This window comes from Callithrix jacchus, chromosome 15 (genome assembly GCF_049354715.1).
Source record: "Callithrix jacchus isolate 240 chromosome 15, calJac240_pri, whole genome shotgun sequence".
NCBI classification, from domain to species: domain Eukaryota; kingdom Metazoa; phylum Chordata; class Mammalia; order Primates; family Cebidae; genus Callithrix; species Callithrix jacchus.
The window spans coordinates 25,549,419-25,574,961 of record NC_133516.1 but is presented as its reverse complement, the minus strand read 5'-3'; the positions used below and the strand labels follow the sequence as shown (position 1 = coordinate 25,574,961).

Here is a 25,543-nt window from a genome sequence, read left to right as displayed (position 1 = left end):
AAAAATAAAAGTAAATTAGTTTTGATATATAACTTACATACAATAATATTCAATAATTTTAAAAGTACAGCGTGCTGAGCTCTGACAAGTGTTTACAGTCATATAACTACCACCACTATCATGATAAAGATCACGGTGTATCCCCCATCACTCAGAAAAGTTCTCTCGAGCTTCTTTACAGCCAATCCTATACCCCACCTCTGACCCCTGGTAATCTCTGAGCTGCTTCCTGTTTTGCCTTTTCTAGAATGTCATATAAATAGAATCATATAGTATTTGGATGTAAATGGAACCGCTAGTATTTTCACTCTGGGGCATATACTTGCTTCTTTCACATACCATAATGCTTTGGAGATTTGTCCATGTTCTTGCCTGTCTCCGCAGTCTGTTCCTTCTATTGCTCAATAGTATTCCATTACATGGAAGCACTATGAGTCATTCAAACAGTTCAGGGACATTTGAGTTATTTCCAATTTGACTATTAGGAATAAAGTAGCTATAAACATTTGGGTCAAGATTTTTGTGTGAACATATTTTTTTATTTCTTGTTAAATTTTTTTATTATTTTTTTCTTTTTAAAAAAATCCCGAATGTGATAGTATTTTACTTTTCTTGAGTACATACCTAAAAGTAGAATTGCTAGGTCATATTGTAAGCATATGTTAAGCTTTAAAAGTGGCCAAACTGCTTTCCAAAGCAGCTGTACCATTTGCATTCGTACTAACAACGTATGAGAGTTCCAGTTACTCTGCATGCTTGTCAACGTTGTCAGTCTTTATAATTTTAGCCATTCTAGTGGGTGTATACAGGTATTACATTGTATTTTTAATTTGCATTTACCTAATGACTATTCATGTCAGGCACTTTTTCATGTACTTATTGGCCATTTATATATCCATATTGGTGAGGTGTCCAAATCTTTTGTCCATTTTAAAATTGGGTTTTTGTCTTTTTAAGTTGTAAGAGTTCTATATGCTTATATTCTGGATATACGCTCTTTAGTAGGTATACATTCTACAAACATTCTCCCAGTCTATGGTTTGCCTTTTTTTTTTTTTTTTTTTTTTTTTTTGAGACAGGGTTCTCACTCCGTCTCCCAGGCTGGAGTGCAGTGGCACAATCTCAGCTCACTGTACCATGCGTCTCCTGGGCTCAAGCAACTCTCCCACCTCAGTCTCCTGGCAGCTGGGACTACAGGCATGAGTCACTACTCTCAGCTAATTTTTTATTTGTTGTAGAGACAGGGTTTTACCATGTTTTCCAGGCTGCTCTCAACCCCCTGAGGTCAAGCTATCCACTGGCCTGGGCCTCCCAAAGTGCTAGGATTATAGGCATGAGCCACCACGCCCAGCCAGCTTTTCATTTCTTAACAGGTTTTTTTTTTGAAGAACAAAAGTTTTCCACTTTGATAAGGTCCGATTTGTCAATTTTTTCTTTTATGGTTCATGCTTTTTGTGTCTTAAGAAATCTGTGCTGAATGCAAGGTCACAAAAATCTTTTATGTTTCCTACATTTTAGAGCATTAGCTCTTAGTATGATGTAACAGTTGAGGTTCATTTTTTGGCATATGGCTTCCAGTTGTTCCAGCAATACCTGTACTTGTTAGAAAGACTAAAATTTCCCCCATTGAATAACCTTGGCACCTGTGCTGAAAATTTGTTTGCCATAAATATGTAAGCCTGTAAGCATATGAAGAAATGCTGCACATCATTAGTAATTAGGGAAATGCAAATTGAAACTTCAATAACATTCCACTTCATACCCAGCCAGAAAACCATAATTAAAAAAAGACAGATAATAACAAATAATGAGGATATGGAAAAACAGGAATCTCATAGTTTGCTGCTGGGAATGTAAAATGGTGTAGTCACTTTGGAAAACCATCCGACAGTTCCTCAAAATATGAACACATATTTACCATATGACCCATCAATTTCACTCCTACATATATACTTATTCATAGCAGCATTATTTGGAATAGCTCAAAAACAGAAACAATTCAAATACTCATCAGCTAATGAGAAGATAAACAAATTGTGGTATAGTATATAAGCACAATGGAATATTATTCAGCCCTAAAAAAGGAATGAATTACTGATACATGCTACAACATTATCTTGAAAACATAATACTGGCTGAGCACAGTGGCTCACGCCTATAATCTCAGCACTTTGGGAGGCTGAGGCGGGTGGATCACATGTCAAGAATTCAAGACCAGCCTGGCCAACATGGTGAAACCCTGTCTCTACCAAAAGTACAAAAATTAGCCAGGTGTATAAACACTTTTCACTGTATTATATTTATAATGTCAATTATTTGACAGTGCACTTTGTAGAAATTCTAAGTATTTAGTAGCTAAACTAAAAAAATCCACTCAGCCAGGCGTGGTGGCTCAAGCCTGTAATCCCAGCATTTTGGGAGGCCAAGGCGGGCAGATCATTTGAACTCAGGGGTTCGAGACCAGCCTGGCCAACACAGTGAAACATCGTCTCTACCAAAAATACAAAAATTAGCTAAGCGTGGTGGCTGGTGCCTATAATCCCAGCTACTCAAAAGGCTGAGGCAGGAGAATTGCTTGAACCTAGGAGGCAGAGGTTGCAGTGAGCTGAGATTGTGCCACTGCACTCCAGCCTGGGGGATACAGTGAGACTCTATCTCAAAATTTAAAAAAATCCACTCAATTTTTAGGTCACTACATACCTGTGACAGGTTATGTCAATATTTGTAAATCAATAGGATTTGTATTTACTTGATCACTGCACATTCTGGATGCTTCTTTATTCACTGACTAGGATTACAGGAAAATCCTGCCCCAGTTAACTTTGGGTTCAAGCTTTTTTTTTTTTTTTTTTTTAGTAGAGACGGGGTTTCACCATGTTGACCAGGTTGGTCTCGATCTCTCGACCTCGTGATCCACCCGCCTCGGCCTCCCAAAGTGCTGGGATTACAGGCCTGAGCCACTGCGCCTGGCCAAGCATTTTTTATGGCTATGGAGAGGACTTGATGGAGGCTCTATTCAACCCCAGCCCAGACCCTTTCCTCACCAAGAGTAAGGGAATAGCAGGGGCTCTCCTCAAGTACTGGGGAGGTGGTCTGTATTTTTCCTACATGCTCTCCTGGGCCTAGATTCAATCTTGCTTCTCTGGCTGGATATGACCCAGGTGCTAGTGGTGATGACAGCATATCTTGTTCACTCCAGCCAAGACTCTACACTATTCCATAATGTCCCTCTGGCCTAGAAACTTAGTCTCTACGTGAACTCCAGCTCAGTGAAAGAGACAATATTCCCCTACTGGAAATATCCCACAGTAAGAGACTTGACTAGAAGGCCTGCCTCTGCCCAAACCCCAGGCTGAGTTATAAGGTTTCTCTTGTCCACAGCCTCTCACCTCCATAAGCCCTGCTCATGGCTGCTGAGGGGCCTGTCTTCTGACCAGTTCTGGCTGCTACCCTCTCCTGACACCAGGTATTTTGTGCAGTAAGGATGGTATGAGGCACAACTGCTAGTCAAGACCAAGAATGTGACTTATTGCCAAGTTTCTCAGACATTATATCAGTATTATGGTTACACTGGAAAATGTCCTTTTTTAGCAGATGCATGCTGAAGTTTTGAGATCACGTGTGATATGGTTTTGGTGTCCTCACCAAAATCTCATCTTGAATTCTGTGTTGGGGGAGGGACCTGCTGGGGGTAATTGAATCATGGGGGCAGGTCTTTCCCATGCTATTCTCGTGATTGAATGAATGAGTGTCATGAGATCTGATGGTTCTATGAGGGGATTCTAAAATTAGATTGTGGTGATGCCAGGACCCTCTCAATTTATTAAAAACCATTGACTTGTATACTTTTGTGTGTGTGTGTGACTATGTAGAGAAGTATATTTGTATACTTTAAGTAGATAAATTGTATGGCATGTGAACTATACCTCAATAAGGCAGTTTTTAAAATCTGAAATGACATAATTGTTGAACAGTTTGTTCTGGCTGGACATGGTGGCTCATGCCTGTAACACTTGGAGAGCCTGATATGCGAGGGTTACTTGAGCCCAGGAGGTCGAGGCTGTAGTGACCCATGATCATACCATGCACACCACCTTGGGCAACAGAGTGAGACCCTGTCTCAAAATAAAAGTTTTGTTCCCTAAAGTTATATTCTTGTTTCCACTAGTACTATAAGGGGTAATTTCCCTGCACAAGCTCTCTTTCTTTGTCTATTGCCAGCCATGTAAGACATGACTTGCTCTTCTTTGCCTTTTGCCATGATTGTGAGGCCTCCCCAGCCACGTGGAACTTTAAGTCCATTAAATCCTTTTTCCTGTATAAATTACCAAGTCTTGGGTATGTCTTTATCAGCAGTGTGAAAATGAACTAATACAGTAACTTGGTACCAGTAGAGTGGGGTGCTACTGAAAAGATACCTGAAAATGTGGAAGTAACTTTGGAACTGGGTAACAGGCAAAGGTTGGAACAGTTTGGAGGACTCAGAAGACAGGAAAATATGGAAAAGTTTGGAACTTCCTAGAGACCTGCTGAATGACTTTGACCAAAATGCTGATAATGATACGGACAATGAAATCCAGGCTGAGGTGATCTCAGATAGAGATGAGAAACTTCTTGGGAACTGGAGTAAAGGTGACTCTTGCTATGTTTTAGCAGAGACTGGCAGCATTTTGCCCCTGCCTTAGAGCTTTGTGAAACTTTGAACTTGATTTAGGGTAGCTGGCAGAAGAAATTTCTAAGCAGCAAAGCATTCAAGAGGTGACTTGGGTGCTGTTGAAGGCATTCAGTTTTAAAAGGGAAACAGAGCATAAAAGTTTGGTAAGTTTGCAGGCTGACAATGCAATAGAAAAGAAAATCCCATTTTCTGAGGAGAAATTCAAGACAGCTGCAGAAATTTGCATAAGTAACAAGCAGTCAAATGTTAATCCCCAAGACAAGGGGGAATATGTCTTCAGGACATGTCAGAGGTCTTCATGGCAGCCCCTCCCATCACAGGCCCCAAGGCCTAGGAGAAAAAAACTGGTTTAGTGGGTTGCACACAGGGTCCCCCATGCTGTGTGCAGCCTAGGGAAGGTGCCCTGTGTCCCAGTCATTCCAGCTGTGGCTGAAAGAGGCCAACATAGAGCTTGGGCTGTGGCTTCAGAGGTTGCAAGCCCCAAGCCTTGGCAGCTTCCACATAGTGTTGAGCCTGTGAGTGCACAGAAGTCTACTTCTGTGGGGTTTGGGAACTTCTGCCTAAATTTCAGAAGATGTATGGGAACACCTGAATGTTCAGGCAGAAGTCTGCTGTAGGGGCAGGGTGCTCACAGAGAACCTTTGAGAACCTCTGCTAGGGCAATGTGGAAGGAAATGTGGGGTCAGAGTCCCCTTCTGGTGGGCCTCTTCTCACAGCTCCACACAGAGTCCCTACTGGGGCACCCGAGAGTGGAGCTGTGAGAAAAGGGCCACCATCCTCCAGACCCCAAAATGGTAGCTCCACTGACAGCTTCCATCATTCACCTGGAAAAGCTGCAGATACTCAACACCAGCCCATGAAAGTAGCTGGGCAGGAGACTGTACCCTGCAAAGCCACAGGGGTGGAGCTGCCCAAGACCATGGGAACCCACCTCTTGCATCAGTGTGACCTGGATGTGAGATGTGGAGTCACAGGAGATCATTTTGGAGCTTTAAGACTTGATTGCCCTGCTGGATTTTGGACCTAGCCCCTTTGTTTTGGCCCATTTCTCTCACTTGGAATGGCTGTATTTACCCAATGCCTGTACCCCCACTGTATCTAGGAAGTAATTAACTTGCTTTTGATTTTACAGGCTCATAAGTAGAAGGGACTTGCCTTGTCTCAGATGAGACTTTGGACTGTGAATTTTTGAGTTAATGCTGAAATGAGTTAAGAGTTCAGAAGACTGTTGAGAAGGCATGATTGGGTTTGAAATATGAGGACATGAAATTTGGGAGGGGCTAGGGGTGGAATGATATGGTTTGGCTGTCTCTACCCAAATCTCATCTTGAATTCCCATGTGTTTTGCGAGGGACCCAATGGAAGGTAATTATATCAAGGGGGCAGGTTTTTCCTGTGCTGTTTTCAAGACAGTGAATACATCTCACAAGATCTGATGGTTCTATAAGGGATATTTTCCTGCAAAAGCTCTCTCTTGTTACCTGCTGCCATCCATGTAAGACATGACTTGCTCCTCCTTGCCTTCTGCCATGATTGTGAGGCCTCCCTAGCCATGTGGAACTGTAAGTTCCATTAAACCTTTTTTCCTAGGCCGGGCGCAGTGGCTCATGCCTGTAATCCCAGCACTTTGGGAGGCCGAGGCGGGTGGATCATGAGGTCAAGAGATCGAGACCATCCCGGTCAACATGGTGAAACCTCGCCTCTACTAAAAATACAAAAAAAATTAGCTGGGCATGGTGGCACATACCTGTAATCCCAGCTACTCGGGAGGCTGAGGCAGGAGAATTGCCTGAACCCAGGAGGCGGAGGTTGCAGTGAGCCAACATCACACCATTGCACTCCAGCCTGGGTAACGAGCGAAACTCCGTCTCAAAAAAAAAACCCTTTTTTCCTGTATAAATTAACCAGACTCAGGTATGCCTTTATCATCAGCATGAAAACTCACTTTCAAATAGTTCAGCAAACCAAACACACACACATATACAAAACATATGTGCAGTGAATTAGTGTTTTTCACTAATTCGTTGCTTGGAAATAGGAAAATTGTGGTCAAGGGAGAGCTAGTCATAGGCTGATGGCACCAGAACTACACAATTCTGCCAGAACGTTACTGATTAATCCTGAAAGTATTTTGGTTCTTGGGAAGGAGTGGTTGGGTGGCATTGTATCAGCCTCAGGTTTGTATATCCAGGACCACAAACTGATCATAATTTGGAGAGGGCACATGAAATGTGAAATAATTTGGGAGGCCAAGGAGGGCAGATCACTTGAGGTCAGGGGTTCAAGACTAGCCTGGCCAACATGGTGAAACCCCCATCTCTACTAAAAATATAAAAAATTTAGCTGGATGTGGTGGTGGGTGCCTGTAATTCCAGCTACTCAGGAGGCTGCGACATGAGAACAATTTGAACCCAGGAGGTGAAGGTTACAGTGAACCAGGATGGTGCCACTGCACTCCAGCCTGGGCAACAAGAATAAAACTGTCTTGAGAAAATAAAATTAGCCAGGTGTAGTGGCATACCCCTGTAATCCCAGCTACTTGGGAGGCCGAGGCACCAGTGTCACCTGAACCCAGGAGGCAGAGGTTTCAGTGAGCCAAGATTATGCCATTGCACTACAGCCTGGTGACAGTGAGACTCTGTCTCAAAAAAAAAAAGAAAATGAAAAAGAAAAAAATGTGAAATTCACACCTGTAATCCCATCCCTTTGGGAGGCCAAGGTGGGGATCACCTGAAGTCAGGAATTTGAGACTAGCCTGGGCAACATGGCAAAACCGAGTCTCTACTAAAAATACAATAATCAGCTGGGTGTGGTGGCTGGTGCCCATAATCCCAGCTACTCAAAAGGCTGAGGCAGGAGAATTGCTTGAACCTAGGAGGCAGAGGTTGCAGTAAGCTGAGATCACACCACTGCACTCCAGCCTGGGTGATAGAGCAAGACTTCATCTCTAAATAAAATAAAATAAAAATAACCTGAAGAACAAGCAAAGGGTTGGGTCTGGTTCCCAGGCAATATGAAAACTTCAGGTTCTCTTCAGGCTTTTTTTTCTACCCACATTTTTTCATATTTTAACTTTCTGTGTCTCCTTTGATTCATTTAATATCTTATGAGTACTGTTTGTGTTGGCAGGGGAGCCTAGGACAGGCCATCATACTGTATGCTCTGAAGTGAAAGAGGGAATCTTGGGCCAGGCGCGGTGGCTCAAGCCTGTAATCCCAGCACTTTGGGAGGCCGAGGCGGGTGGATCACGAGGTCAGGAGATCGAGACCATCCTGGTCAACATGGTGAAACCCCGTCTCTACTAAAAATACAAAAAATTAGCTGGGCATGGTGGCGCGTGCCTGTAATCCCAGCTACTCGGGAGGCTGAGGCAGGAGAATTGCCTGAACCCAGGAGACGGAGGTTGCGGTGAGCCGAGATCGCGCCATTGCACTCCAGCCTGGGTAACGAGAGTGAAACTCCGTCAAAAAAAAAAAAAAAGAGGGAATCTTTACCTTCAAGCATCTTATGCTCTAATAAAAATAGAAAAGCAAGTAGTTATCCCTCTGTACTCATGGGTTCCACGCTCTGTGGAGTCAACCAACTGTGGCTCAAATGTATTCAGGAAGAAAAAAACGAGAAAACAACTATACAATGATAAAAATAATACAAATAAAAAGTACAGAATACCAACTATACAGCATTTCCCATTGTATTAGATATTATAAGTAATCTAGAGATGATGTAAAGTATATGGGAGGATGTGCGTAGGTTATTTGCCAAATATCATCATTTTCTTTAACATAATCCTTTAAGATTCAGATTAATCAGATCTGCAAAGATCCTTCTGCCACGTTTAATAAACTTACTTGTCACTATTAAATACATTAATAAAATATTAAATATTATTTAATAATTACATAGCAATCTCATACATAATATTCACAATATTTTAAATAATTAAAATTTATATTTAATAGTAATAATACAGGTTCCAGTGATTAGAAACTGTTATCTTTGGAGGACATTTTTCAGGCCTCTACAGGTGGGGGACATTGAAAGCTTGCTTTTAAGGGGTGATCACCGAAGTTCCTATTTGTCACCTTGAGTGGCCAGTTGACTACTAGAACTAAGCTATATTCAAAATGATATCCTGGTTCTCTGTAAATTTAGGCTGGGGTGCTTTGCTTACTTACCCTGCCAGCTTAGCCACCCCAGCAGTATGTATCTGACTATTTTTGGACTTCTCAGTTATGTAAGCCAATACATTCCTTTTAAATCTGTTAAGCCAATTTGAATTTAGTTTCTGTCACCTGCAACAGGAGTCCTAAAACTAACTGAACTTACGAAAAAGAGATCCTCACAAAATTAATAATGGTAACCGATCAGATTACCTCTTCAAAGCTTTGAATATAAGCCAAGTATAGTGGCTAACACCTATAATCCCAGCACTTTGGGAGGCTAAGACAGAAGGGTCACTTAAGGCCAGGAGTCTGAGACCAGTCTGGCCAACATAGCAAGGCTCATCTCTATAAAAAAAATTAAATTAAAATTTATCATACAAAGACTACACAGAAAAAAAAAGGAAAAAAAAGAAAAAACTTTAAATAACTTTTGACTGTAAGAGTAGGCAGTATGAGTGAAAGCTGAAAGAACATGCAGAGAAGACAGCAATCCAGGCCTCAATGGAAAGGAACCTAACTTTTGACACCCTATCTAGGCCTCTATTCCCTTTTCTACCTACTGCTTAGTCAGAATTTCTGCTTATTAATAACTGCAATTTATTCTCGCTCCACCAGCATCATGGCCTGGATTGCTGCATAATATCCTAAACTGATTTGTCCCTGGAACCCTTTTTTTTTTTAGAAACACAAAAAAAGGTAATAGCCAGCAAAGCAGTTTGGGCTTTACACAGAACAAGCAAGAACAGGTTTCCTCTTCCAACTTGATAATGCTCCTCATGGCAACCCGGGAGTCAGAAATAACTAATGTTATTTATATTTATTCATTTTGAGACAGAGTCTTGCTCTGTTGCCCAGGCTGGAGTGCAGTGGAGTGATTGTGGCTCACTGCAACCTCCATCTTCTGGGTTCAAGCGATTCTCCTGCCTTAGCCTCCAGAGTAGCTCAGATTACAGGTGTGCGCTACCATGCCTGGCTAATTTTTGTATTTTTAGTAGAGACAGGCTTTTGCCATATTGGCCAGGCTGGTCTCAAACTCCTGACCTTAGGTAATCTGCCTGGATTGGCCTCCCAAAGTGCTGGGATTACAAATGTGAGCTACCGTGCCTGGCCAGAAATAACAAATGTTATAACTAAGGTGGTGACCGATTTGGACCAGGATGTGGTCTTCCCTAAGGCAGCTTGACAAAATAAACATGGTCCTTTGCAGACAAGTAATTATTTGTGCCTGCAATTTTCCTGGATCTTCAAGTTACTTAACATCTCTACGTCTTAATGCCTATGGTACTAAAATAGGAGAAATCACTTCATTGATCTGGAACAAGAAATGAAATATATGTAAAATGGCTGGTACACGGTACACAATAAATAGTCATTCTCTTCCTCCAAACTTTAATATATCATTTACTCAATAAAGTATTATCCAATTATCTTTTGTTCAAATACCTTAAAAATTTGTACAGTAGAATGGTATGATTTTACATTTAACAAACAGCTTAAATAAAGAACCAGGACCTTTTTTAGATCTAAAAAACATTTTTGCCACAGTTCTTTCAGTGTTTTTATTGGATTTAAAATTCATTTAAGGGATATACAGATATACAACTAGTTTGATCAGCTACTAATATATTTTGGTGTCCCTTTATTTTTGTACCCAAGAGCCAGTTCACTTTTTCTCCATGTTCAATATTTAGCTTTGGTAAAATTTTGCCATGTTCTTCCTCATCTGTTACTGAAGCATTAGTATTTCCACCCTGCTTGCTGCAAGCTCCTTTTTTAGGTTTCTTCCTATGGGTACATTTTGTAGGACTCTTCTGTTTTTTCTCAATTTCACTGCTTGCATCCCACAACATTATCTTCCCATCATTCCCTCCAGTAAGCAGCAAATAGGATTCTGGCAGAAAGCAGACCTGGGAAACCCCTAAAGTGTGGCCCTTAAATCCCAGTTCCTGTTCACACTTAACTCCCATCACACGAAAGATTCGAACCTTACCATCTTCTGCACCACAACTAAAAATATTACCACATGATGCCACAGAGATCGAGTGGGCTAGAGCAGGGTTTAAGAGCTGCCCAGGTGATTGTGGGCCTTCCATTTCTTCTGTTTCATCCTCCTGTAAATTTGTAATCCAGAGAGGTCGGGCTTTTTGAAGACTCCACAGCATCACCTTTACATGAGAAGAAATTATACAGTCATACAGAATGCTAGCCAATTTGCTCAACTATCATGCTTATTCAGCTTCTAATAAAATAATTAAAGGAGTCTGAGAATAAGCAGTATGATACATTCCCAGCAGTATTAAAAAAAAAAAAAAACCAGATGCTACCATAACATGCCAGTGGGAAAAAAAAACACAAAAACATGCCAGTGGAATGCTACCTTGGGACTAAAACTAGAGTGCAGTAAGGTAGAATTTACAAAACAAGATCTTGAATAACCTTTTTTTTTTTTTTTTTTGAGAGAGAGTCTCGCTGTTGCCCAGGCTGGAGTGCAGTGGCACAATCTCACTGTAATCTCTGCCTCCCGGGTTCAAGTGATTCTCCTGCCTTAGCCTCCCAAGTAGCTGTGATTGCAAGTAAATGTCACCATGCCCGGCTAATTTTCTGCATTTTTTTTTTTTTAGTAGAGATGGGGTTTCACCATGTTAGCTAGGATGGTCTTGATCTCCTCACCTCGTGATCTGCCCACCTTGGCCTCCCAAAGTGCTGGGACAGGCATGAGCCACCACGCCTGGCTGATCCTGAATAATTTTTTATTAATACACCCCGTTAAAGTGTAATTGTTAAGCAGCTGCCAGTTTCTAAAGGTTTTTCTGCTCTCATCTCTTCAAGTAAAACCAGATAATGAAATTTGCTAGTTTTAGTCTATGCTGGTTATAGGTAACAAGATCTATCGACTAAACAAACTCAATCTGGAATATCACTGAAATAATTTCTATCTAGAATGCCTTTCCTTTCCCATTACCCAATTACCTAGGGGCTTAAGCTCAGTCCTGGTACCTCCAAGGTGGCTTTCCTATTTCAGCCCACTTCTCTTTCCTGTATTTAGTTTCTAATCTATTAATTAACATGTTATACTAGTTTATCAGTTTCTTGAGACTTAGTCTTTGCTAATGCCTAGCATAATGCACACGAGAGAGCAGAAATTCCAAATGTGTCTGTTGATTAATATAACATCCTGGTATTATATTTGGCTTTTCGTTGTTGTTCCTGATCTTTTTTTTTAAATAGCTTTGTGAATGGGTTTTACATTATAATCTAGTGATTCATTCTTTTCCTGTATCAACCATTTTGCAAAGAAAAATATTCTTAATACTTTCAAAGAGAACAGATCACTTTCTTTTACCATGTAGTTTACCATCATACCTGAATTATGACTCATAATTTTAACAGACACTGGAAATAGTATGATCTTGTTTAGACAGTGAAAAGCATAGATCTGAATTGGCAAGATTGTCATTGCTGACACTATTAAGAATTTGGTTTCCTATTCAAGGTAACTTCCCTTATGATTATTCCTACTGGCCTATTTTCAAAAGCAGTGACATCTAGTAACACTTATATTCTGCTTCTCTTAGGAAAAGCACTGAAAATCTCTTTGGATTGGGTTTATAACATTATACTATGTGACTAACAATCACTATTTAGGTGAAGCTAAAGTACTAACAAATTGAAATAAGCTAAAGTAAAATAAATATTAGAAAATATAACACAAAGGAGGGCTGAAACTTGATGTTAAAATAGTTTTTTTCTTTTTTTTGAAATAGGGTCTCACTTTGTCATCTAGGCTGGAGTACAGTGGCACAACCATGGCTCACTGCAGCCTTGACCTCTTGAGTTCAAGTGATCCTTCTACCTCAGCCTTGGGACTACAGACGCATGCTACCACACCCGGCTAATTTTTTGTATTTTTTGTAGAGACAGGGTTTTTGCTATGTTGCCCAGGCTGGTCTCCAACTGCTGGGCTCAAGCGATCCACTCACCTCGGCCTCCCAAAGTGATGGGATCATAGCCATGAGCGACAGTGCCCAAAAATAGTTTCTATTAAAAAAATCTAAACACAAGGAAAATGGACATTCTAGAATCTGCTAGCTTCACTGTACTGGCAGATAGCCCCAGTTCTTTCTCACACAGTCCTTATGTATGGACTGTATTTTCTGTCCTCCTAAGACATTCAAACGCGAACTGCAGGGCCAGGCGTGGTGGCTCACGCCTGTAATCCCAGCACTTTGGGAGGCCGAGGCAGGTGGATTACGAGGTCAAGAGATCGAGACCATCCTGGTCAACATGGTGAAACCCCGTCTCTACTAAAAATACAAAAAATTAGCTGGGCATGGTGGCGCATGCCTGTAATCCCAGCTGCTTGGGAGGCTGAGGCAGGAGAATTGCCTGAACCCAGGAGGCGGAGGTTGCGGTGAGCCGAGATCGCGCCATTGCACTCCAGCCTGGGTAACAAGAGCGAAACTCCGTCACAAAAAAAACAAAAAACAAAAACAAACGCGAACTGCAACCAAAGTGTTTTCAACAACTGAAACACTTTTGTATTTGACTTAAATCATCTACTAGCCATCCCAGAGTCTAACAATTCTAGAATCATTTTCATGTATTGAGGATTACAGATTGTTCCTGTCTAGACATTCCCTTTATGCTTCTTTACTTTTCCAAACTGCCCAAGGCTTCAAGGTGTTTCACACTTAACTTCTCAACCAGCTCTTCAAGCAGTTATCATCCTAAGCAAGAGAGCTGGAGATATTGAAAGAAAAGAATGAAAGAGTTTGAGGCGCATGGTCCTGTAAAACATTGAAGGGAGAAAAAGTGGGGAACTAGCAAATGTTCAGAAGTCAATGTAATCATAGCAAAGTGACCTTTCAAGAAAAAGAAATTCCCCTACAAAAAAGATTTATTTCTACATAAAAGACTCATCTTCAAGATAAAGAGCCTTTTCAGGCCAGGTACAGTGGCTCAAGTCTATAATCCCAGCACTTTGGGAGGCCAAAACAGAATGATTGCTTGAGCCCAGGAGTTCGCGACCAGTCTGGGCAACACAGCGAACCCTCCTCTCTACCAAAAATAAAAAAATTAGCTGAGTGTGGTGGCTTGTGTCTGTAGTCCCAGCTACTCAGGAGGATGAGGTGGGAGGATCAGTGCAAGGTTGATCCTTGAGGGAGTGCAAGGCTGCAATAAGTTATAATTGTACCACTGCACTCCAGCCTGGATGACTAAGACCCTGTCTCAAAAACAAACAAATGAAAGAGGCTTCTCCACTATCCAGATCTGTAAGTGTTGGCATTTTGGTCTATTTTGGTCTCACAGAATCCAAAAAGAACAACAAACCTTTGAAACATTTGTTTTCAGATACAGAAATGGGCAGGGAAAGTAAATCAACATGTACACTACAGAAATATGACAGTTTAAATTTTCTAAAAGTCTTCAAGAGAAAAAACTATAGTTGAGTAGTAGGTACACAGGTGTTTATTTAATTTTTTTTCTTTCTTTTTATTTTTTTTGAGACAGGGTCTCATGTTCCCAGGCTGGAGTCAGTGGCACAATCTCAACTCACTGCAACCTCAACCTCACCTGTCCTCCCATATCAGTCCCCAAGTAGCGGGGACTACAGGAGCTCACCACACGCCTGGCTAATTTTTGTATCTTTTGTAGAGATGGGGTTTCACTATGTTGCCCAGGCTGGTCTCAAACTCCTGAGTTCAAGCGATCCACATGCCATGGCCTCCCAAAGTGCAAGGATTACAGGCATGAGCCACCGTGCCCAGCATAATGTTATTCTTTATACCTCACCTATATAAATACTATTTTGTACCTATTAAATAAAAAATTAAGCAGTCTCAAGTGTCTTAATGAACCACACTCGCTTTTAAGGTCCCTGCGTCTTTGAATGCACTTTGCCTATTTTATTTTTTTTGAGACAGGATCTCACTTTGTCACCCAGACTAAAGTGCAGTGACGAGATCATGGCTCACTACAGCCTCGACCTCCCTGGGCTCAGGTGATCCTCCCACCTCAACTTCTCAAGTAGCTGGGACTATAGATGCATGCTAATTTGTGTGTGTGTGTGTTTTGTTTTTTTTTTGTAGAGATAGGGTTTTGCCACATTGCCCAGGCTGGTCTAGAATTCCTGGACCCAATCAATCTGCCTACCTTGGCCTCCCAGAGTGCTGGGATCACAGGCATGAGACCTCAGGCATATAAGCTACTATGCCTGACCCTGCCTAATTATTTTAACCTAAGTCAAAAGAAATACTTTTATAATTATTGATTATAAAAATACTTTTATAATTATTTATAATTATAATTATAATTATAAGAACAAAGATAGATATATTGAACATGGCAATGATTCAATTCCTCCCTTGGGATAAAATGTTTTCTCAGAGAAAAGTAACTCAAAATAGTCAGAACTCCCTTCCACTATTATTATACCTATATTCTTGGGCTCCCCCATAAACTGGCTATCCTCAAAATTTAGCATAATACTGGATGAACAGGTTTAGGAAGAAAACTGTGGAAAAAATTAGAGTTTCAACTTCAGTTAAGGAAGTAATTTCTTAAAAGCATGGTTGTAAGGCTGTTACATCACAACCCAGCGTAGAAACAAATCTATCGTGAACCTTTAGCAATTTTACCAAGCAAATCAAAATAAAAAATTACCTGAGCCTCCCTTTTACAAAATATTTGTTTCCTAGGCTGTTCACTAGCAAGTGCCTGCCACTACAACATCTTACCTGGAATTGGAGGCAAGACAGTACATTCTGAATGCCCATTCCTTACCTAATCTGAAACGTACACATCACTTTTGCATACCTAATTGTCTATTGCCATGCCTAGTGGTTAATGAATGAGCCACTGATGGAAAACTTGTATAGCTGAAAAATGACAGAATGACTACTCAAAGACACACTGTATAATCTGCCTACTTAAAACATATCCACTGGTTGTATAGGTGCTTCTTTACAACCACAAGGGCAGATTATCACCACTAGGGTTGAGAATGTAGAAGATTTATAAAGGGCTTGGTCAAAACCTAGGAATGGAAAACAAATTTAGAGGTTGTAGGGTCACTATGCCCCATACATGTAGAGTGAATCTCAACTGAGGCACTATAGATGTTTTTTGGGGGACAATTCTTTATTGTTTGGAGACTGTCCCAGCACTGCAGGACACCCACTGATTCTGCCTACTGAATATTGGTAGCTTGTAGGAGAGGGGAAAAGCATTGTGACAACAATGCTGTTGTTGTCTCATCATTCTTCAATTATAAGGGGTGTGCAGGGTTGAGGAGGTAAAGACCACTAGCCAAGAGGGTGGAAGTCATATGCTATTAAGAAGAACATGGAATCTTAAAAGATACTGTATGTAACTAAAAACAGAGATTAAATACCTAAACAGTGCTGGACACATAGGTCATTAACAATGGTTCTCTTTCTAAAAGCCACCTGATCCCAAACTAAGAAACTTTTCTATCACATTACTGATGAAACTCTGCTTGAATACCTGTCATCCTAGAGAAAAAATATACACTTTGGAGCCAGAGAAATTGAGGTCTGAATCCCAGTCAAGAAGCTATATAGAAACTTAATGTCAATTTCAGTTTCCTTATTTATATATATATATATATATTAAAAAAACTGGGATGGTGTAATTAGAATTAACACTAATATATACAAAGCACAGACAAGAACTAAGTGCTCAACAGACAGAAACCATGATGATTCTCACTCCAGTGATGAGATTTACTCTCTCAAGAAGAAGCACATCCTGCCATGGGAACGTTCAAGCTATCTGAAACTTTTCCATTAAGCCCAAATCTGCTTTCCTATGATTTCTCTTATGAAGACCAGCATATTCCACTTTTTCCCCCTCAAGAAAACTAAGAACTAAACACCTCCAGTTTTCTACATAACAGGATTTCTAGATGTATCTACTCTCCTGATGGACTTCCTCTGGATTTGGACTAATTTGTGATGCTCCTTTCTTTTTCTTTTTTTTTTTTTCTGAGACACAGTCTCACTCTGTCACCCAAGCTGGAGTGCAGTGGCGTGATCTCGGCTCATTGCAACCTTTGCCTCACAGGTTCAAGCGATTCTCCTGCCTTAGCCTCCTGAATAGCTAGGATAAGAGGCTCCCACCACCACACCCAGCTAATTTTTGTATTTTTAGTAGAGACGGGGTTTCACCATGTTGGCCAGGCTGGTCTTCAACTCCTGACCTTAGGTGATCTGCCCACCTCAGCCCCCCAAAGTGCTAGGATTACAGGTATGAGCCACTGTGCCTGGCCATGATGCTCCTTTCAAAACTCAGCATTAAATACAGTGCTCTGATCCTGATCACCAATTCACAATATTTTAGTTAAAGTACCCTAGAACTTTAAAGTAAAAACAGACCCAGTCCCTCTAACTTTTTGTTTAAACCGAGATTACAGAGAATGGGGGGGACTAACCCTGCCTTTAGTACTCACCGTTGTTTGTTTAAACAGATGTTTACAATCAAATATTTGAATTTTCAGGTTTTAGGAATATCTTATAACATAGAGACAGGAGGTCTAAAGAAGTAATGATTACTTTGTGAATAAAATCTAGTAGGTTTTATCAGTCTAGCATTAAATATAGAAATAAGGCTTATCATTCATAAACGGATAACATATGTTAGTAGAAAACAGAAAAAGCAAAGATATTTGGTGTGATCAATAATTTGATTATGTTAGGAAATCCCATTTAGAAATTACCCAAGTACTCTCTGCAAAAGCATCACCTGCATATCCAGTCCACATGATACCAGGCTCTGAGGCCTCTGAGGTCGAAAAGCCACAGAGGAGCAGATATTGGAATGTCTCTTCAAGGATCTGCTAACTTTCTTGTTTTCCAAGTCTAGGATTTTGATTGCCCCAGAGTCATCAGCAGAAGCCAGCAGGTTTTCAGTTTGATTCAATGAAAGACAATTGATTTCTTCTTCATTCACATGAAAATGGTCCAAGGAACCTTTGAGGGACCTGACATCCAGTATACTAATGGTTTCTCCATGTGAGGCATAGAGCTTGGTGGGGCAGGAGGGAGAAAATAAGACACTGGTAACATCATCGGCCCCTGGGAATTGCGTGTGTCCTAATGGAGTTCCATCTTCACCCCAAGCTGTGAGATCTCCACCCTCTGCTCCGGAAGCCACTAGCCCTTCTTTACTTGCATTCAGGCAGAGGATAGGAGAAGAATGTCCACCAGTCCACTTCACTGCCATAATGGTCCAGAAGACTCTGTGAAGTTGGGGAAAACAACTATAATCTCATGTTTTATACATCAACTTGATGGTAGAAGACAGATGTAATAAACAACGGTTCATTTAAATGTTTTAAAAAGGCATAGTAAAAAAACCTCAGTTAATTTTAAAGGACACTTAAAGATCAAATCTCCAAAAGCCTAGTTGAACACAGGGTCGTATCCTGGCTGGCAAATGCATTAGTGGGCTTCCTTTGCCATTGGGGATCCAGGTAAGGCGGGTCCCACAGTCTTTGATATGGGACCCACAGAAGAATAAACACTAAACATATTTATTTTAAATTTGGAAAAATTCTTTTAAAGAGAGGGCTATACAATCATCAGGTTATACCTCTTACCTGAACAATGTTTTAGAAGGTGAGCTCTGTAGATAGGCTCTCCAGGTTTGTAGTAGCTAGGTAACTGGGCAAATTACTGAACCTGTCACTCACTTTTCTTCTCTATAAAATGAGGATAGTAATAACACTCATTTCATAGGATCATGATAATTTATGTAAGCCACACATAATAGTGCCTGGTACATAACGAATACTCTACAAGTATTCCTATTGTTACTTTTCTATTTTTATTAGGCTGGTCCAAAGTGGCATCATATATACTGCACTAGTACTCTCAAAGTGTGGTCCCCAGACTAGCACCATCGGCATCACCTAGGAACTTATCAGAAATGCCAGCTGTCAGACCCAATCCTAGATCTACTGAATCTGAAACTCTGGGGGTGGGACCAAGCAATGTGTTTTAGTAAGTCCTCCAGGTAATCCTGAGGTACAGTGGAACTGCAGAATCTATATTACTTGAATAACCATCTGGGGAACTGGTGAAAATGGCAGATCCTTGGGTCGCAACACCAAAGACTTATTCAGCAGGTTATTAATTTTATTCTCAAAACAACCCTTTTGATTGATATTATTCCATTTTAGGGATAATAAAACTGAGTGTCAGAAATGTTAAATAATTTCCCCAAGTTCATTGGACTCTTAGGATTTGTAAAGGATCCCAAATGTTTTGTTTTGAGACAGGGTTTTGCTCTGTCACCCAGGCTGGAATGCAGTGGCACAATCGTGGTTCACTGAAGCCTTGACCTCCCAGGCCTATGCAATCCTCCCACCTCAGTCTCCTGAGTAGCTCAGACCACTTATGTGCACTATCAGGCCTGGCTAATTTTTACTTTATTTTATATTTTTTTGCAGAGTTGAGGTCTCCCTATGTTACCCAGGCTCCAAATATTTAAATAACAAAGGTCCTTTCTAACAGTTCCACCTGACAACAGTTTTACTTGTTATTATTCTTTGCAGAAACAGAAAATGACCAAAAGTTACTAGTAAGTCATCAATGTTTTAAATGTACTAATATATGTTTAATCATATTATCATCTATCTATACTTACACAAGAGTGCAAAATTTAAATTTCTGATCCTCTAGGAATCTCAGATATACGCACACTGGAATTGCCTCATAATAACACACTGCCTTGCCTGGCTGCTGGTCAAGGCAAAAAGGAAATCAGGGGAATTTATACAACTCTAATATTGGTCAAGACAAAAGGAAGCAAACAAATGTATCTGGACAAATTTAATTTTTCATTTCATAAGCCAAGGGAGAATTTACCGAGTGTCAGACTGCCAGAGTTGCTGTACTATTTTCAGATAAGATACTTGAATTTAGCCCAATGGTACAGCGATAAATTTCCTTATTTGGAAAAATCATTTAAAATAATCTGGCAATCTGCCTAAAGTTTCCATTCCCAACACAAAGCTTTTTTTTTTTTTTGAGACGGAGTCTTGCTCTGTTGCCCAGGTTGGAGTGCAATGGCACAATCTCAGCTCACTGCAACCTCTGCTTCCTACGTTCAAACAACTCTACTGCCTCAGCCTCCCAAGTAGCTGAGATTACAGGTGCCCACCCCACGCCCGGCTAATTTCTGCATTTTTAATAGAGACAAGGTTTCAACATGTTGGCCAAGCTGGTTTGGAACTTCTGACCTTAAGTGATCCACCCGCCTCAACCTCCCAAAGTGCCGGTATTACAGGCATGAGCCACTTCGCCCAGTGTCCTCCTACTTTTAACCACACATACTATCACTAATTAGACTGCAAAAAAATCACTGATCTATTAAGGTAACAGAAACGTAGTCACAAAATCAAATACAGAAATGTTCATAAAAATACAAAATGGAAAAAAGACAAAATTGAACTTTATTTTCAAGCAGAAGCACTCAATTAATACACAGAGGAAATGAATTAGAGACCAAAGCAATAATATTTAAAGGAGAAGGCTGGAGAGGAAATGACTCAGAGGGAGGTAAAAATATGGAACCCTGGTGGTTTGACTTTTGCTGACAAGTACTGAAACAGCAGAAGGTAAATAATTTTCTGCCGTAACAAAGACTGTTGCCAAAAGTTCCAGATAAACCAAGATTTTAAACAAAGGTACTGATATTATTTAGGCTTAGGAACTATATAATATTGACTTATGATAAAGATGCTATCCTGCAAATTTGAATTGAGTATTGAAAAGTCAATTTAAGTTATAAATAATTGTGTTTAACTATTTTGGTTTTTTTTTCTTTTCTTTTCTTTTTGAGACAGGATCTTGCTCTGTCAGCTAGGCCTTAACCTCCCCAGGCTCAAGAGATCCTCCTGCCTTAGCCTCCTGAGTAGCTGGGACCACAGGCTCTCACCACCAAACCCAGCTAATTTTTTTGTATAGATGAGGTTTCCCCACGTTGCCCAGGCTGCTCTTTAACTCGGCTCAAGCGATCCTCCCACCTCAGACTCCCAAAGTCTGGGATCACAGGCATAAGACACCACACTAAGCCAATGCTTTCAAATCTTTAGAATGTTGATCACTTCTTTACCAAGTTAGAGTTTTAATTGTGCTATGATGAATCAATTTTAAAGTCAGGAAGTCTATACTGCACAGCTTTAAGATTTGCTGATATTTGCGTGCATACGGGTTTTGGATCCGAGCTGGGATTTCAGGTTTTCTCTAAAACAGGAATGAGGCAGGGTTTCTATTGCTTCTATTTCTCCATTACAAATCTACACACAGGAGAGTCAAATAAATGTTGACTGGCAGACAAACGTTTTAGCAGGTTTTCTTCCTGATTTTTTTCTAGAAAAGATTAACTCAGTTTTCAAGGTTCATTTGGTTAAGTTTTACTCCAAAGTGTGAGAAGTTAGGCAATAAACGAATTTTGTCCTTAAAGGGATTATAAAGAATACATTTCCTATAAATTTTTCCAAAATGGAATCAATAGTAACTCTTGCTCTATCAGTCTCATAAGACCTAAGAACAATTCTACCTTATTCTACTTTTACACACTAAACTCCTACTCTCTAAATCACATAGATAATATTTAATGGTCATCTCTCTAGTCAGAAAAATAAAAATTACTGGAAATGTTTTAAAAAATGGGAAGGAGGCTGGGTGCAGTGGTTCATGCCTGTAATTCCAGCACTTTGGGAGGCTGAGGTGGGCAGATCACTTGAGGTCAGGAGTTCAAGAACAGCTTTGCCAAGTGGAGAAACCCTATCTCTACTAAAAATACAAAAGTTAGCTGGGTGTGGTAACAACTGTCTGTAATCCCAGCTACTTAGGAGGCTGAGGCAGGAGAATCACTTGAACCTGGGAGGTGGAGGCTGTAATGGTGAGCCAAGATTGCACCACTGTACTCCAGCCTGGGCAAGAGTGAGGCTGTGTCACACACACACACACACACACACACACACAAAAAGAAATGAGGGGGAAAGTTTGGAAAGCCCCAGAAATCCATACTCTCTGTGACTATTTATTTTAGTCAATCAAGATTTATCATGCAAAGTATTGATCAGTAATTTGACTAGAGCCTCCAAAGTTGTTGACTTAAGTCTATAAAATTAAAATGATTTATTATTTGGAACACAACCAAAAACCACTATCAAAAAATTAAACAATCACATTTCTATGATAGTAGGGTAATGGGGACTAGTACAGTGGCTCAAGCCTGTAATCCCAGCACTTTGGGAGCCCGAGGGGGGGCAGATGACAAGGTCAGGAGTTTAAGATCAGCCTGGCCAATATGGTGAAACCCCATCTCTACTAAAAATAAAAATAAATTAGCCAGGCAAGGTGGTGGGCATCTGTAATCCCAACTACTAGGGAGGCTGAGGCAGGAGAATCACTTGAATCCAGGAGGCAGTGGTTGCAGTGAGCCAAGATAGCCCCAGATTGGGCAACAGAACAAGACTCTGTCTCCAAAAAAAAAAAAAAAGGTAGTGGGAAAAGATGTAATTAAAGTAATTAAACAATTTTTCAGAAATGAGTTGACAAGCAACTGTTTTTCTGACTGCAACTGGAAAGCCTGACAGAAATAGGTTGTGTCACCATCCCCTCATTGATCTATCAAGTCAACAAGCTTCTCTTTTCCTATGTAGTTGCCTAAAGCCTCAAGCACAGCAATTAATCATATCCTACTGTAAATTACTTTAATTAGATAATAGAGTTCTTCCTTCTAATACCTAATGAAATCATAGAGTGGGTGAGGGAAAGGTGATTTTTATTTTATTTTATTTTATTTTATTTGACAGGGTCTCCCTCTGCTACCTATACCGGACTGCAGTGGCCCAATCTCTGCTCACTGCAACCTCCACCTTCTGCCTCAGTCTCCCAAGAAGCTGGGGTTACAGGCATGCACCACCACCACACCCAGCTAATTATTGTATTTTTTGTAGAGACAGGATTTCACCATGTTGCCCAAGCTGGTCTCTAACTCCTGAGCTCAAGCAATCCACCCACCTCAGGCTCCCAAAGTGCTGGGATGAGCTACCATGCCCCACCAGGTGAGTTATTTTGAGAGCATTTTTTTTTTTGAGATGGAATCCCCATCTCAGCTCACTGCAACCTCCGCCTCCCAGGTTAGCAATTTTCATGCCTCAGCCTCCTGAGTAGCTGGGATTACAGGTGCATGCAACCACACCCGGCTAATTTTTGTATTTTTAGTAGAGGTGGGGTTTCACCATGTTAGCCAGGCTGGTCTCGACCTCCTGACCTCAGGTGATCCACCTGCCTCAGCCTCCCAAAGTGTTGGGATTACAGGCATAAGCCCCACGCCCATCTGAGGGCATTTTTTAAAAGAGAGAAGTGCCACAGTTGGCAGTTCTCATCCGCCAGAGGACGGAATGAGAGTACTAAACATGGGGAAGGGGCTTGGTGGGGTGGGTGATGAGCAGGTCAAAGATTTGTAAAAAAGAAAAGGAAGAGTTGAGAAGGGTAATCTTTTACTTTGAAATTCTACCTGGGCCACTTAGGAGACGGTCTCCCATTGAAAGTCACCTTAGTGACTCGACTAGATTAGCACCAGAATAACAACATGGGATCCTTGAAAGGCTCTGCCTCAGCTGTACTGTGGCAGACAAGATAAAGGCCAAAGTCTTTAAAAACTGAATGATCTCAGGCTGGGCATGGTAGCTCACGCCCGTAATCCCAGCACTTTAAGAGGCCGAGGCGGATGGATTGCTTGAGGTCAGGAGTTTGAGACCAGCCTGGCTAACATGGTGAAACCCAGTCTCTAAAAAAAAAAACTGAATGATCTCTAAACACTCTGCACCAGTCATACCACCACTGTCCCTTTAACTGTCTGTGCCTTTAAGGCTGTTCATTCTGTCCAGTTCATTATCCCTTTCTCAGACCGATCAACTCTGACTATCCTTGAAGACCTACAAGAAATTAGTAAGGCAGGGTGCAGTAGCTCATGCCTGTAATCCCAGCACTTTGGAAGGCTGAGAAAGGTAGATTACCAGGTCAGGAGATCAAGACCATCCTGGCTAACACCGTGAAACCCTGTCTCTACTAAAACTACAAAAAATTAGCCGTGCGTGGTGGCGCGCAGCTGTAGTCCCAGCTACTTGGGAGGCTGAGGTCGGAGAATCGCTTGAACCCGGGAGGCGGAGGTTGCAGTCTGCCGAGATCGTGCCACTACACTCCAGCCTGGGTGACAGAGCGAAACTCCTCCATCTCATAAAAAAAAAAAAAAAAGAATGAAAGAAAAAGAAAGAAATTAGTGAGAGACAGTCACCATCATCATAGCACAGATCAACTTTTCTTTACAGGTTTGGAGTTTCTAAAGTTGGTCTTGATGTGGAGAAGCTGGATAGCAACCAAAATGATTGAAGGGCTGCAGCACTGGCATTAACAAGAATGAAAAGAATTAGGGTTACTGGACTTGGTGAAAAAGACATTATGAGGAGAAGGGACGGGCAAGTAATAATCAAACACCATGGATCTAAGAGTACGGAAGGTAGCTGACGTTCCCTTGCTTTTACTAGAGACCAAGAAATGGACTATACAGAGCAAGAAGCTTCAGAAAAGATTTATGAAGGTTCCAAAACACTGGAGTTGACTAAGGGAGTCTGTGAACCCTATTATTATCATTACTTACCTCATGGAGTTGTCTTAAGAATTACATATATAAAAATCTGCGTAAATGACCTAGTATAGTGCCTGGTTCACATCGTGGCTCAAATGATGCTTATTATTATTCTCTTACTAAGCATCCTTTAAAGGCTGTCTGAAAACTTTTGGGGCCACCTAGGAAATCGTAGTATAATCAAATAATGCTAAAATTCGTGTGTGTGTGAAGAGCGAGAGGGAGGGAGAGAGGGAGAGGTGGGAAGAGAGAGAGACAGACGCTCACTCTGTCTCCCAGGCTGGAGCAAAGCTGTACGATTATGTTTCACTGCAGCATCGACCTTCCGGGCTCAGCTTCCCAAGTAGCTGGGACTAAAGGCGCACGCCACTACCCTCGGCTAATTTTTCTATTTTTTGTAGCGACACGATCTCGCTATGTTGCATGCTGGGATGCTGAAATTCTTTCCCTTCCAAAAATCCATCTATAGCTATAGCCTCCACGTCATGCTCCCTATTGGAATGTTTAATTGACTAAAACCACGGTGCCTCAATCTGCTTACTAAGCGCTGGATCTAGTAAAGACCATATCTTGTCCAAAAGACGGCAGGACTTAATTAGCACTCAAATGGCACTTGAAGGTTTGGGCGCAGGGGTGTTCAGATGCAGCCACTTTACTTTCCGAAGGCACACTGGGATAGACGTTCGGCTAAGTACTGATACTTAGGGAGAACAAGAGCGCCTGACCAGGTAAAGACGGCCTCAGCTGCCCAAGCTACACAAAAAGGTGAGGGAGCTAGGAAGTGGATGGCAAGGAAAAAGTTTCATGCGTTGAGTTCGGGGTCTGAAGCAAGCACCTATCTGACACAGAGAAACGTCAGAGGAAAGGGGGCCCAGGAGAGCAGACGCGGAGCCATCAGACCAAAAAGAGGAAAACGCACTAGAAATTAGCATCGAAGCCACCGGCGCCAGCCTCATACCTGCGCTTCCCGCTCCCCTCCTCGTCGCCCAGTGATGACCTCACCCGCCGGCGCCCAATC

The 25,543-nt window shown here is 41.3% G+C and overlaps 1 protein-coding gene across 3 annotated transcripts; it reads right to left on the bottom strand.

The window, feature by feature from the left end:
* Positions 1–10,213: 10,213 nt before the first annotated feature.
* Positions 10,214–25,516, bottom strand: WDR53 (WD repeat domain 53). 3 transcript variants are annotated; one of them, XM_035274970.3, is made up of 3 exons: positions 25,445–25,516; positions 17,602–18,097; positions 10,214–11,003 (listed from the first exon to the last, which is right to left on the bottom strand). In XM_035274970.3, the coding sequence occupies exons 2-3, from the start codon at positions 18,079–18,081 to the stop codon at positions 10,407–10,409; spliced, it is 1,077 nt and encodes a 358-aa protein (XP_035130861.1). In that variant the 5' UTR covers positions 18,082–18,097; positions 25,445–25,516; the 3' UTR covers positions 10,214–10,406. The 3 variants fall into 3 exon arrangements, with proteins under 3 accessions (XP_035130861.1, XP_035130862.1, XP_002758293.1); XM_035274971.3 differs by having other exon boundaries at positions 17,576–18,097; positions 25,484–25,516; XM_002758247.7 differs by having other exon boundaries at positions 25,484–25,516.
* Between the last annotated feature and the right edge of the window lie 27 nt (positions 25,517–25,543).

Bases quoted from the DNA above. Each gene is read 5' to 3' on its own strand.
- WDR53 (XM_035274970.3), bottom strand. From the start codon at position 18,081: ATGGCAGTGAAGTGGACTGGTGGACATTCTTCTCCTATCCTCTGCCTG. The intron at 11,004-17,601 runs GTGATGCTTTTG...TCTCATGTAAAG, and splicing joins CATGTGGACTGGATATGCAG to GTGATGCTGTGGAGTCTTCA.